At 39.5% G+C, this 14,134-nt stretch overlaps 1 protein-coding gene across 1 annotated transcript in view; it reads right to left on the bottom strand.

Moving 5' to 3' along the window:
* Window positions 1–8,097, bottom strand: part of CMTM8 (CKLF like MARVEL transmembrane domain containing 8) — a 46,022-nt gene extending 37,925 nt beyond the window's left edge. Inside the window, exon 1 of the mRNA XM_085311742.1 lies at window positions 8,017–8,097. Within this exon, the coding sequence (XP_085167868.1) occupies window positions 8,017–8,097 (81 nt within the window). The remainder of the gene's footprint in view (window positions 1–8,016) is intronic.
* Between the last annotated feature and the right edge of the window lie 6,037 nt (window positions 8,098–14,134).

Below are 14,134 nucleotides of genomic sequence, written 5' to 3'. Positions count from 1 at the left end.
AAAAAAAAAAAAGATAAAGAAAGGAGAGAGACCATTAGCAAGCCACTCATCCAAACACTCAACAAAACATCGCCTTTACGGATTACACTTTTCACTATTTTTATAGCTTTTTGTGGAGTAACCAGCACTTCTGTGTTGGTTGCATTCCTATTTTACCTTTTTCTTTAATAAGAGCTGAAAATTTAGAGGAAAAGAACATACTTGTGCACCAATTTAGAGACTTGCTTCATCTGGCTTGCAGATAAAAAGTGCTTTATCTGCTAGCTCAGCACTGCCACGTTTTCCTCCAAACACTGCCAGAGCTGCTTTAAGATTCCCCCTTGTTGCTGTGAGGATCCATCATAACAATGTCATAACAACATTGATTTTTCTCCTCTGAATGACTCTTATCTCTCTGCCGTTCCCCACCTATAACATCAGTAAGYAGAAGTGAGTACATGTAGGGATGAAATTCATAGCAATAGCAATCTGGGAACCAAGACAAATTTCAAAATGCCTCGAGTCGTTCGCATCACTTTCCTTTTGAGAGCTGGTCTATGTTACGTTGAATCTATATTCTCATGGTGTTTCTAAGGCCTTACTCAGCGGGCCCAGCTTGGACACACAGTGCTAAAACTCTGTGTGTGTTTCGCCCCCTAAACTTCTTGAGGTCCTCAGCAGTCTTTCGTTCAGCCATCACACGTCAAGCCACCGCATTTCCTTGCTTTTGGACTATGCATCCGTCCTTTGAGCATCTTCGGTCTGTTGTTATGGAGGTCTAGTGCCGTGAGGAATCCAACAGGAGCTGGAAGGCTGCAGTTCTAGGCACTGGGGGCTCCTCTGACTTCCTTAGTCAGCACTTTTTCTGCAGCGCACATRCTCTAAAACTTAATTACAAAAAWAGAAAAAAAAAGGTAAACACTCCAGAGATTTTTTTATATTTGYTCACATTGCAGGAAACAAATTTCATCCTTTCCTCCTTTAAGCAGGCAGGGTGATAGTTTCTATTGTGAATGTTAACTTTGTGGCTCTTTGTTTTGTTTTGCATCTGAAGACTAGAACTGAAAAGCCTGCAGGGAACATCTGAGCTCGGCTATATTTTCTTACGTGTAGATAGCATCGAAAGCAAAATAATTGAATGCTGCTGCTTGAACAATCAACCTTTTATTACACAGCTACCAAGAGAGAAGAAGGGGGCCTATTTTCTGTATTTTAAATTAACCTTTCAAGGAAAGGGTTGGTGAGGCTTTCAAACATCAGTCAAGAGTCTCACCCGTGTTTGTCAGCTATTGTATCTCACCATGAAGTAAACTGGCATTAGAGAAAAAAAAAAAAAAAACAATGTGTTGAAGCTTTTCAATGTAGGTATTTCTGTAAAAGCAAAATAGCTGATTCAAATATTATCATGTTTCTAAATCATTTTTTTTTCCTGAAATGTCCTGATATCTGATTAACAGATTCTTCCATTTAGGCTGGTTTCATCCTCAGACCCTGAGGTATCATTATTTTTTGAGGTTTCTGATTCAGCTCTCCAGAACTGGCTTATAAGCAACAGACTGGAAGTGCTAATTAAATTAGACCAAGGAGCAGAGCTGACGGGAATTTCCTGAAKTGCTTTTCTGTTTTTGAAATATAGCTCCTCTTCCCCCTCCCCTGCCAAGTCCTAGAATTTTCAAACATCAAAGTTATTCAGACTATTTTTAGTTAAATAAAGCAAGAAAAATATAAAAGGAAAGGTGATTTAAATCTTTTATTGGCCATAAACAAGTTTCAGCCAACAACAAAACCTTAATGTTTTTCAACTACCTAGAAGTGATCTAAAAAAGTGAAGTGAACTTATTCTGGAGAAGRAAGGAATTAATTGTATTTTCAGTGGAACCTAGATCATGTGTAAGGAATATGGGTTGGTATTAGGCTAAATATTTTCACCCTTGACATCCCACTGTGGTAACCTGAAGATGAGATATTTTTAGTAAGCGTTAAATCAAATGTTAAAAAAAATGTTTAGACTATTTCCTGATGGCTTTTTGGAATCAGCAAAACATAGACGTTAAGCTACAAACATATTTAGAGTAAAAAATTAACAAAATATATTATTCTTCAGCAGTTTACCTGACTGTACTGAAGTTAAACTAGAATAGAGCAATCAAGAGAAACTGATTGATACTAACCTAAACCAGAAATACCTGATTTGTACTTTAGTAGTGACTTACGCTATAAACATGCCTAATGATCAATTGAGACAAATGGCTCTGTGTACGAACCAGAGTTTCGCAAAGTAAAGATAGTTTTAATGACTGAAATACGTGACTCTTCTAATGCTTGTTGCAACTGAGGGAGAATAGATGAGAAGCCCATGTTTTCTAAGTGGCTGCTGTTCTCCAAGTCTGTAGAAGGGTCTGGGTTTCTGTGCAGGGTTACTGAAAGTCAGACTTGCTAGTTTTTTGGTTGCTTAAATTATATGGGCAGATGTGACTGCAGACACTGGGACATCAAAGAGCTGTCTTAGAGCACACACACTACTGTACAAACAACTAATCCCATGTTGTGAATAGCAACACACTGACTTTTAAAATTAATTATTTTTTTTCTTTAAAACTCATTGTCATGGTCACTAAGTAAACTGTTTGGCCATAGAGACTGTGCTAAGAAAAGAAATCGTAAAGCATATAAGCCATGTCTTTTCTGTGCATTAGTCTTTCACTAATCTGCTGTATCTGCTCTGAGAATCTAAAAATCCTTCCCAATCTTGAAACACAACTGTGTCTTAGATACTGTGCTGAGGAAAAATTGCTCACTTTCTCCAGAGCAGATTATTATTTGGAGCACAATCCCTGCGCGTTATGAACACATGCTTAACTTCGGGGGCAGAGAGCACACCTACACGAGTTAAGGGGAGCGTTCACAGTGAGAAGCGTTAAGTCTACACACAAACCTTCTCAGAGCTGGAGTTGTGGTTTTACCATGCTCTGTAAAGGTCAGGGGCCTTATCTTTGTAACGCACATGCAAGAGGATATCTATACCGTGTTTCAAGGGCTGCTGCTCAGCTGTCCTTAGCTCTCCTCCTGCAGGCATAGCTGCAAGCGCAGCTAGTGGCCATGCCTCCCCCACCCACAAATCACAATCCGTTGGGTTCTCGAGAGTGTCCAGCGTTGCATTATGCCAAAAAGGAGCTTTTTGCRCCCTTGATCATGTCCAGATAGGCTGTCCCTGAGGCACACTCATACATTCTTTCATTTGGGTCACCACTCCCAGTAAACCTTTAAATCTTATGGTGGTACAAAGGTATACTAATGATTACAGTGCTTGAGAATACAAATGTTTGCACTGAAGACTTGTATGTTTTCTATTCAGTGAAGATGGTGCTTGCATAAGTGCTTATATAAATCATAGCAGGTAATGTTTATACAACACCCAAGCCCAGTGCAAAACAGCTGGAGGAAAAGATCAGCTGCAATAGCTGTCAATGCTGTATTTGTTTTTAGATAACGGAAGACTGAACAATTCCACCACAGGATCATCAGTGTTTGGGGACAGAGTTTAGAGTCACCTCATAACTTCTGGCGTCAACTTGCTTGCAGGCTTTATTTATGGACAGCTGCCTTGTCTTTGCTGTGGTTGACATGAAACCCTGAAACATGTCTGAGACCTAAAGTGTGCAATCGGCTATGCTAAATTATTAAAAGGTGACTTGGACTTGCTCTGTATGTACATACAGAGAGAAGATACCCAGTAGCTGGCAGGCAAAAATCTAACCAGGCACATGGCTGAAAGCTGAAGTTAGACAAATTCTAACTGACATTTATTTTCAGACAACTGAAAATAAAGCACTTTTTTAAAAAAAATGTATTTTTAAAACAGCATACTTAACTATTTTGCCTGTGCATTAAGAAAACTGGTGAGCTCTGCATCATTAGAAAACTGTAATTCAAAGACTGTGGGTTTATTTAAAATATGTTCTCTTCCAGGTTTACAGGACAAATGTTATGGTCTGTATTATACAGAAGATGACAAGGGATCATCCCCAAGCGATGCRAGAAACCATACAGTTAATGAACTCAGGTTAATTGCATGAAGTTGCAGTATTGCTAATGCTCTAGTCACCCTGCTATACAGCACGCACGCAGTAGCAAGCCCCTGACACATTACGTCCGTGTTGTGAAGAGCCAACAAAACAACAGCTATAGCTTTCTGGCCGGGCTGTTGTTGACCAGGTAGCCAGGTAGGCTGAGGAAAGTAACTGTCCTGGGAAAATCAGTCTTAAGCAAGTGATCTGTGAGGCTTAAGAGTAGAAAATCCTCATCCAGTGGAAAAGAAAATCAGGGTGGGAGAGACCAGTTCTCCAAGATTTAAGAGGCTCAGAAAGTTAAAAGAAATCAGATAGCAGGGTGAAACACCACAGGCGTATTTTTATAGCGGAGGGACCTGTAGTGTGCTGCCTACYGAGAAAGGCGGCAACAAGCTGGGGAGAGGGGACAGAGTGTAAATGCTTCGTCCTAGGGGGCTGGCGGGAAGGGAGRAGAGCTGGGAACCTGGAAGGACACCCACGTAAATCCTGGCGAACACACCACAGGAACGAGGAGGCAGAGGCAGGGAAATGCAGGCAGGTGCTTTGCTCTTCTCYCCAGCTCTTAATACTGGCTGGCCCGGCCACTCTGCCAGAATGCAATAAAGGCATTTAACATCTATCCACTAAAAGAAGGAAAGCAGAATTTTAACAGAGGAACAGACTAGACCATGTAAYGGTCTGAACTCCCCACATGGCAGAGAGATATGGTATCAGCGTTCAAATCAGCAATTTATCCTTGCAGGTAGACCAGTGCCAACATATTTCTATAAACACAAGGACACAAGGAACAGAATGACCCCATTATTTGTATTCATAAAGGAGCCTTAGCCCCAAAACAAAGCAAAACAAAAATTAGAGAAACCAATCTCCCGAGCATAAAACTCAGTCAAGTTCAACCGAAGCAGCACACAGAAGTGCACACACCACTATTTTAGAGTATACAGGACACTTCTCATGACTATAAATGATTACAGAATACTTTCATAGTGTTCGTATTACAAACAGATATGCATAAAAGCAGCATATAAAGCTTCTGATATCTGCTAGTTCTGAATCAGTTAATGAAAAAATAGCTACAACAATGCAAGACACTTAATCCATCCACAACTCTTGCAAGAGAAATAGGAGCCAGGAGTCCTGGCAGGTAAATAGAAGAGAGAATGATTTTTCCATTATGGTTGTGTATTTTTGGGAACAGTATGAATTCTCTACTGGTAGTCTAGTAATATCTGCTGGGGTTTTTTGAGGTTTTTTTTCAGTTTCTAAAGGAATCAGAAAAACTAATTTTGTTGTTTTTTTTTTTTAATTAATTTAGTCTGCATTGACAATTGCTGGCTTTCAGACCACCTAGAAATGGTGCATCGTACCAGACTYCGGAGCGGTCCGGGGATGGACGGCAGGCTGCGTTTTAAGGGGGATTGGAATTTCCTCAGAACARAGGCTTTATCCTACTGATGACATGTCTTGAGACAGCTTATCCTGTCAACTCATTTATCACCCTACTTACCAGCCATTGAGCACGAATAATGCTTCTTTGCTAGATCAGTGAGGGAAAAGAGAATTTCAGGAGAAGAAAGGAAGGTTTTCATTTGGGAATTTTAGGAGGCCGGGAGAAGAGCTGATAGGAGTTAGGCTATGCAAGCTCTTTGACCCGTAAGAAAAACATACCAGGAAGGATTTTACTCACTGCTCATAGTAAAGCAAAGAGACAACCTTTCCATTGAAGGAAACCTCATTACCTGGGTCCTTAAGTTATATGAATTGGCACAGCCCTGTGGATTGCAGTGTTAGGTTAGGAGTATAAAGAGGATGCTCTGAAATGGATGTAGCCCTAGTGGGGGGCGATTTATAAGTCTCTCTCCTCTGTAYAGCTTTTAGAGAAAAGGGTATCCTCAATTACCACATTTTTCTTGACATTTACAATAATTTGTCATCTTTTGGTACTCTTTCCTTTGGTCAAAATTTAGTTAAAACTGACCAACAGGTTAAAAGACTATGAAGAAATACGGGGACAGATAGCGTGATAGCTTAATTTTCATCTCCTTATTACATTAGAAATATATATATATATATATACACACACACACACACACTATATAATATATATAACCTGTTTTATATATTATATACACAAATTTATATATTAAAGACTTCTGATGTACTGTGCATGTGTGTGTACATATACACACACACACACATATGTATGTATACACACACATGTATCTGTATAACTAAAGGACTGTCTCCTTGATCCAGAGAATTATTAAATAATAATAATAAAAAATCAGTGAATGTATCATCTGACAAAATCAGTGTGGTTCTCAGAATATGCCAGTCAAGTAATTTATTATTCACCTTCCTCACAAAGATTAAGTCAGAGACTTGGGGACCAAACTGTACCAGTATGGTCAACTGAAGATCATCCATCAAACTTCCGTGCTTTTTTATTTTATTTTATTTTATTTTGAGATTGATGTCATGGTTACTATTTCAGTGAGGTATTAAGCAGGAATCAGTTTTGTGATTCATTATTTGAGCAGGTTGTACAAGCAAAAACATCAAAGTTAGCAAGAATATATTCAAACTAGGTTTTCCCCTGACAAAAGCCGAGATTATTTCTTGTAGACAATCATCTCTTCCACACTAGAAGCCTGACTTCACTAGTAAAGGATTTCTTGCTATAATTCACTAGTAAGAGAAACACGAGAAAGTTCACCAGTGCTAAAATACAGGCTTTAATAAATTATCTTCAGAGATAATAATGAACAACACCGGCATATTTTACAGTATCTATCTTATCAAAATCTGAGGAATTTTTAAAAAACGGCTACAGCCCATAAAGCAGTCCTCTGGTGAAGCAACCAAATATAAGGAAACCAGCAAGAGGAGACAAACACGAACAGAAAAGACAAAAACAAAGGTGCTGGCGCAAGCATACGTACTGCAAAGACAAGCAGTGTCTTGAACAAGAGTGCAGAAGGGGGCTGTGGGGATGCATGGCAACTGCTTTTCTTTGGAAGAGGGACATGTTGGCACATCAGGCCCCTGAACTACCTCCTCTGGAGTGCAAGAGATTTAGTTGAAGCTCACCCCTAAATTTGGGGAAGGAAAGAGGAGTCAGGATGTTAAGGACTATGTCCCTGCCTTGAAAAAGAAACCATTATTTCACAAGGTTTCATAAACAGAATTCATTTGGCTGGAAACAACTGCTAGCTGGCAGCAGCCACAGCAATTGGCAGAGGGGGGTGTAGTCTCTCCACTGGTACTACAGCGTGGTGGGCACTTTACATCATGGGATGGAGAAGCAGTTCTTACCCTTTGCGTGTGGTAGTATATCTCCTGACACAAGCTATGCCAGAAAAGGACATCAATACATTACAATCAATCAACAATTCTTGATAAAGCAGATGCAATATGCTCTCTTTGTTGGAAAGCAGTTCAGAAAATAAAAACAATTGTCAGTCCAATACCACTAACCCCAGAAACTCCAAAACCATATTAAAATGCATATGAATATCAGCTTGAGATCTGCCTACAAGATTGCAACATATTTTACTAATCATCTCAAGATAGATAATGCTTTCAAAATCAAAATCACCTCTCCAAAACTATCTAGCAAAAGACAAAATTGTGGCTGCTTAAGCCCAAGAATACTGCTCTGAATATAAATAACTCACAGCTTATCACTCTAATACTTCAAAACTGAAAGAAGATTCGAAAATTAGACATTTTCCCCGTTCAAGTGATGCATGTGTGCATGCATGCATTTCCTTTTTTTAAAAAGTGAGCTTAACACACAGAGGCAAGTAGAGAGCAAGCAATGCTTGGAGAATGAAGTCACCTGTTCTTTAGGACATGTTCAGCACAGTCAGAAATCCCACGAACTTCCTTGTAACAGCCCAGCTGAAATACTTTAATCTAAACTCAAAGAGGTGCCCTGAATAGTTCAGCTTCCATGCTTATTTACCCTTTGGGTTCTCTGCCAGTCAACCAACTGCATTGCCATTTTTAGTGATGCCTGATCACCTGGTGCAGAATGGCCAGTCATTATATCATAGTGCTAATGACCAATAACCATGGATTTAAATCAATCTAGTCCGAATCAGCCTGGATCTAGTTACAGTCCCAACATGAGAAGAGCAGTCATGTTCAAACCCCCCAGCATCTGCTCACCACTCCCTTACTCAGCTCACAATGCTGAAATGACAGATTTTGTCATTTCTGACATTTCAAATGTGATCAGTTCATAGAAAGCGGTTCTCATGCTCCCATAATTATAACAAGCAATAATTTAGAAATCACGTACAAAGTCCTCTGCTCCTCACTTTAGGATGGATTACAATAGCAATGAGGAAAGCAGCTATGCTGGCTTTGTGCTAGAGGAGAGCCACCACAAGAGTCTTTGGGTGGAAGGAACCAGGGAGATTTCCAGCTCACTTATGGGTCAGTACATATTTTAGACAGATAAAAATTGCATCAGAGAACCTACCTCAGAAGCATTCTGATTACTTGGTTGTTAAGACCACATACAAATCTTAATAGCCAGGGTTACAGGTACCTTGCTGTACTTGGGCTCTCACCTGTAGCTCTGAATCTGCAATTGCAAAGGCAATAAAATTTAGGGAATAAAATTCTGAGAAGTGTTCCTTTGAGGGCCCTAGTCCTGCTTAGTTTAGCTCTAACAATTTTACAAACTCACAAAGATGTAGCTAAATGCAGTATGAGCAACATATAAGGTAGCAGTTATCTCTCTGACCTCCTCTTGTCAGCCTTTATAATAAACACCTGGGCATTTTTCTGACCTCTCATGATCTCACTGCAAAGTGAGTGAGGTGCATATTTGTGTATAACCTGTCTAGAGCGCATGAACACCATATTTCTCTAATCTCAACAGTTCTCCATATCCCGGAGAATAATACATTGAAGGAACTTCAACAGCAGCTACTGTATCTCGATGAATTTTGATATATGCTTGTGAAATCTCTCATGTTCTTGACCAGTAGCTATCTTCTCTGAGGAGACATTTCTCAGGTTTTAGTTTTGAAGCGAACATCACTGCGTAACGTTGTTATTGTGAAGCTGTGCCAGGCCTAGAATCAACTCTCCAGCAGCTTAGTCTCTACTCTCGTATTTTAGTGCAAGTTCTTGCATTGCCAGCGCTGATAAAAACTTGTACTTGCTCTCTCTCCCTATTCTCTAATTAGTGCAGTATTTTGATTTCTGTTCCCTCCTCTCTCACACATAATATATACTACACTGGACACAATTTACCTGTAGGGTGGGCAGTTCAAACCCCTACCACCCTCTTCTGATACATTTCAGATGCTGATCTGGAAGGTTTGCTTTCAAAAAGGAAACTGTCCTTGCTATGAAACACCTTTTTTTAACTGGCTACTCTACTGTGCCCAGGACTATGAAGTCAACTGAAGCCTTGTACACAACTACATTGTATTTTGGAAAAAAGGCCCTACTGAGAAATGCCATACTGGATAACTGCATATTCCCCTGCCAAATGGTTAAAACTAGCGAATTACAAGTTTTAGAATAAATTTGTAAATCATGTATAGGAATATAAATAGGAATATAGGAATCTGGCTAAATCAGAGAGAAAGTCTGTGAAAAAAAATAATCATTTGGATAAGTATTGTAACTGACTACACTAGGCATCAAGTGTGGGATACTGCRGATCTAGTGCAGGAATATAGTAGCATCAAATTAAGTAGCTTTTGTTACAAAGCTTAAGCACTCTGGGTGGGTAAAAAACATGAACATCACTGCTAGCTATCAAGATTTYTGTGTGGTCACGTATTCTAGAGACTTAAAACAGCCTGAACAACTGGATGTCACTAAGGAAATGTCACTAAGAAAACTTGAATATATGAATACTTTGTTTTAAAAGAGTGAATATATGAATAAAGATGGAGGTGGCAGAAGGACAAAATCAACAGTTCGAAAATTTGGAATATCTTATTTTACACTGTTAACATATCTGCTGGGCAACAAACATAACTCAACAGGCTCAACGGAGATTGCAATATTCTGATCCTTTTTTTGCTGTCCTGGCTTGGGATCTGGGAGTAATGAAAGGTATTTCTCCTCTGTGTTAGTCTACAGCCCRACATGAGCACAGCTGATCAAACAAGGCCAGAACGGCATGGCTAGTGCTATCGCAAAGTTTGGAGAAAATGGTGCTGATGAGGTCTACATTAAGAACACAAGCATCCCTGCCACATTCAAATGCAACTCTGCACGGTCAATGGTAACTAGAAAATCCCTAAACTGGATTCAAAGGCCCCACTAAAACTGGGCTTGAATTCAAAGCACAGGAACAGYCAAAGCTGGCTCTGTTTAGCTGTCATAATATATAGCAATTTGCTTTGAGCTCAGTCAGCTAAAACACTTTCAAGTGAATACTTGAGCCTTCAAAATTTTATGTCTCAATAAACGTTGATTCATTTTTTGATGAAACAATAAACATTGATTCATTTTTTGATGAAACAATGTAGAGAGAAGGTACTGCAAAGGAACAATATATTTAAAGACCGTCTTACAGTTATCAAGAAGCTGTGATGCAAGTACTTTTGTATTTAGGGTTTGCCTTTGAAATACTAGATAATGATTCATAAATGTCTGTATGTTGCTATTTATATAGATCAAGAACCCTGCCAGTGCTTGCTAACAGATTTAGCTTGCTTTCCAGTTCTATTTATCCTTCAAAAACAAAAAGCAACCTAAAAATCTCCAGTGTGCTTTCTGAGCCCACCACACACCTGTGCTTAGTAATCACCAAACTACAAGATATTGATTGTATTAGGAAAGTCCTCAAAACACAGAAATGTTCAGGAAAAAAATCTATCATACTGAAAGCTGGAGTATGTTTCTATGAGGAAGAACATGATKTGATATTTAGCAATTTTTAAATTGGGCTTAGAATTTGGATTTGGAGAAAGAAAGGACAAACTAGTTCAATTACYGCCATTATTATTTTCACTTAAACTTGGAATATGTATTATTTCCACAAACGTGGCATTTTGGAGCTTTGATGGCTGTAGCGTAGATGCGATACTGTTTCCCCAAAACAGTGGCAGTGTTTAACAAGAGAGATGCCCCCCCCACAAAAAGTAAAATAAAATAAAAACCAGAAAGCAAGTCCAATCTAAGCTGACTTTCTGCCATAATGGAAGAAACTGTAGGAGGGTCTGTAAGAGATCTGTGCACTAGCTGCCCTGCCAAGATGCTTTAAATGAACAGATGAACAACGCTACTGCAAAGGCAGCTGACCACTGGTCCTCCCTGCAGCCCCTCTGAATGCTTGAGCAAAACTCACACAGCCCCGTTGCGCTTGCACAAGGCTTACTTGTGCACAAAAGCTTTCAGTAAGACAGGTGTGGCTTTACTTTATACAGATGAGCATACAGGAGCACACACAGACACACAGTGCTTTTGATATGAAGAACCCTTCAGTGTACAGTGCAAAACAGAGGTGCAGCTACCTAAAGAAGAGAGGGAAGCTGGAAAGCTTTGAAGAAAAGCCCCAGGGAGAAAGGTACTACGAGACTCCCATCCAGTTAAAGAAAATGAAATAGCCAGCGTAGTGACAAACACTGCTAACATTACAGAATATAACATAGATTATAATGAACAGACTTTGGCAATAAATACTGTTCATATGCCACAACTGTGCTTAATTTGTTACTCACTAATGCCTACAGCATGGGCTCCAAGAAGGATATACATTTAAAAAGAGAGACTGTTTCTATTACTAACTTAAATAATAAACATACACTTCCCAATGTTTCCAACAGTTACTCTTCACAATATCTTTCTAAAACAGATATTGTAGGTAATAAATAAATATAACAACTAGGTAAATCCACTTTAGTCATGGGGAACTCTGTCAGAGATGCCGTTTCGCCAGGTGTCACTCTACTCACTGCCCCAGGACACCAGCAGTTCTGCAATTGCTTTCACTGAGAGCAGGACTAGACTGATAGAGAGTATTTGARTCCGTACCCAAAGCAGATTGGCAGGAATCTGATGTCAAGTTAGAATGGCGCTAGAAGAAAACTAAGATTCATTTCATCTGAATGCTGGATACCTCCCCTCTGCACATTCTAGGATTGAAGGCAGATCCTCTTCCCATCCATTATTCAAAACAGAAATGTTATCTTTTTGCACTCAGATTACCATCAGTTCAAGGCAAATCACAGGAGAAAAACTCAGCGTGGCCAGAAGGGCTAGAGAGAGATGTTTTCACACTTTCCAATAATACAAGACGCTGGCTGTTTCAGGAGAATATTTTATTTCAGCATTAATCAGCCCCTATGRTATCTATTAACTACATTTATATGACTCCTGTCTTACAAATTGAGGATGGGAGCATTATGAACAAGCAGCAGCTCAGGGCACTTGAAACCAATGTTTTTTTCTGTTCTTGTTTCCATTATCTTGGAGACAGCCTGTATGTTACCTACTCTTAGACAACCAACAAAATAGCCTGTACTAAGGCTTGATTAAGTGAAAAAGTATCATCCCTTCAAAATATAACACCCACATGAAGAATATTAATCCAGCCTAATTTCTGGAGTGGTTTTTACCTTCCCATTCACTCATATTTACTAAAATTAAAAGACCTTTTGTGTTTGGATGTACTGTCTAGATACCCATGTATTTATTCTATCAGTCGATTTCATGCCCCCTTAAAATAAATGCTCACAATTGTGAACTAAAAGTACAATGAGAAAAGATTTAATGGCTGAGACTGACTTAAAATTAGGAATCCTCTATATCCTCTCACAGGTGTGCTAAGCAATCACCTTTACATGTCTCAGCATCTGTAAATGAGGAATTAGGGCACTGATCTTATTTTATGAAGTGCTTTGGGGCTTTCAGGTAGGCAGTATATTACTCTGTTCACCAAAACCCCCTACTTTTACAGTAAGTACATGGTGCCTCATGACTAATTAGTGTCTTCTCCTAATTCAAAAAAAAAAAAAAAAAAAAAAAAGAAAGAAAAAAAACACTAAGCAAGAAAAACTGAACTGATAGTCCTGGTCTCATCTCAGCAGGTAGCAAGGATTTTTGATCTAACGCAGGAGACAATGTCCATTTATCATTCAACCATCCAAAGACAGCTTACAGCCATGATCAAATCCATGAGGAAGGTATGCCAGTGCTAAGCAACCTCCCTTCCAGCAGCTCACCTATCTCCAGTAGGTGTATGAGACTTGGAACAAATGTGGGTAAATGGTGGCAAGTTTCTTGATTTCAGCAGCATTGTCCCTCTGCCTCTACAGGAGATCACAGAGAAACATTGGTGGAATTGCAGCCAAACAGTGCGAGTGACTCCCCCTTTTACAGCTGATGTAACAGCAACAGGACTGAGCACAATGTGCTCTCATCCTTTCCTCTCCTCTCACAACTTGAAGAAGCAACAGCAGACCTAAGCATTTCTGGATGCACATTACAGGACCATAAGTGATGCTGAAAGGTCTCGTAGACCATATTGTCCATGAGCTGAGGGTAGTAGTATTGCTCTGCACTGGGAAGGYCTCAGCAGACAGGCAAGATAGAGCTCGGGGAGATGTAGTAAGGTGCTGGGTGTTTTATCAAGCTTCATTTTCCGCTTCCAGTGGCTCTAAAACTCTTGCAGCTGGTGCTGAACTATAACCATCGCCAAAAATAGAGAACAGTGCAAGAGAGCTGCAATCATACTCGGATCTGAGGGCATTCCAAGTAGATGGGAAGAAAAATATCTGCAGAGGAGGAGGAATYGGTCACTTACCCACCAGTGCCCTCCAGTGGCTCACACCTGTGACTCAAGGAACTGAAGACCATAATGCTGCAGAGATCTGACTATTTTAGAGGTCAAACATAACATTTCATTGAAATTGCATCACTAATGGGGAGAAATGAAAATGCTGATAGCTGAAYGTATATTGCAATTTTTCTTTTAAAGTTCTAGCATGGCAATCTCATATCCTGCTATGATGATGTATCATCATGTATAAACAACTGCATTCCATGGAGTGTATAAAATAGTAAATAGTAATTGCAAACCATGTAACATGATACAACAGAAACCA

Source organism: Rhea americana, unplaced genomic scaffold, assembly GCF_003343005.1.
Source record: "Rhea americana isolate MKP2758 unplaced genomic scaffold, rheAme1 scaffold_35, whole genome shotgun sequence".
Taxonomy (NCBI): Eukaryota; Metazoa; Chordata; class Aves; order Rheiformes; family Rheidae; genus Rhea; species Rhea americana.
This window is presented reverse-complemented; position numbering and strand designations above follow the sequence as displayed.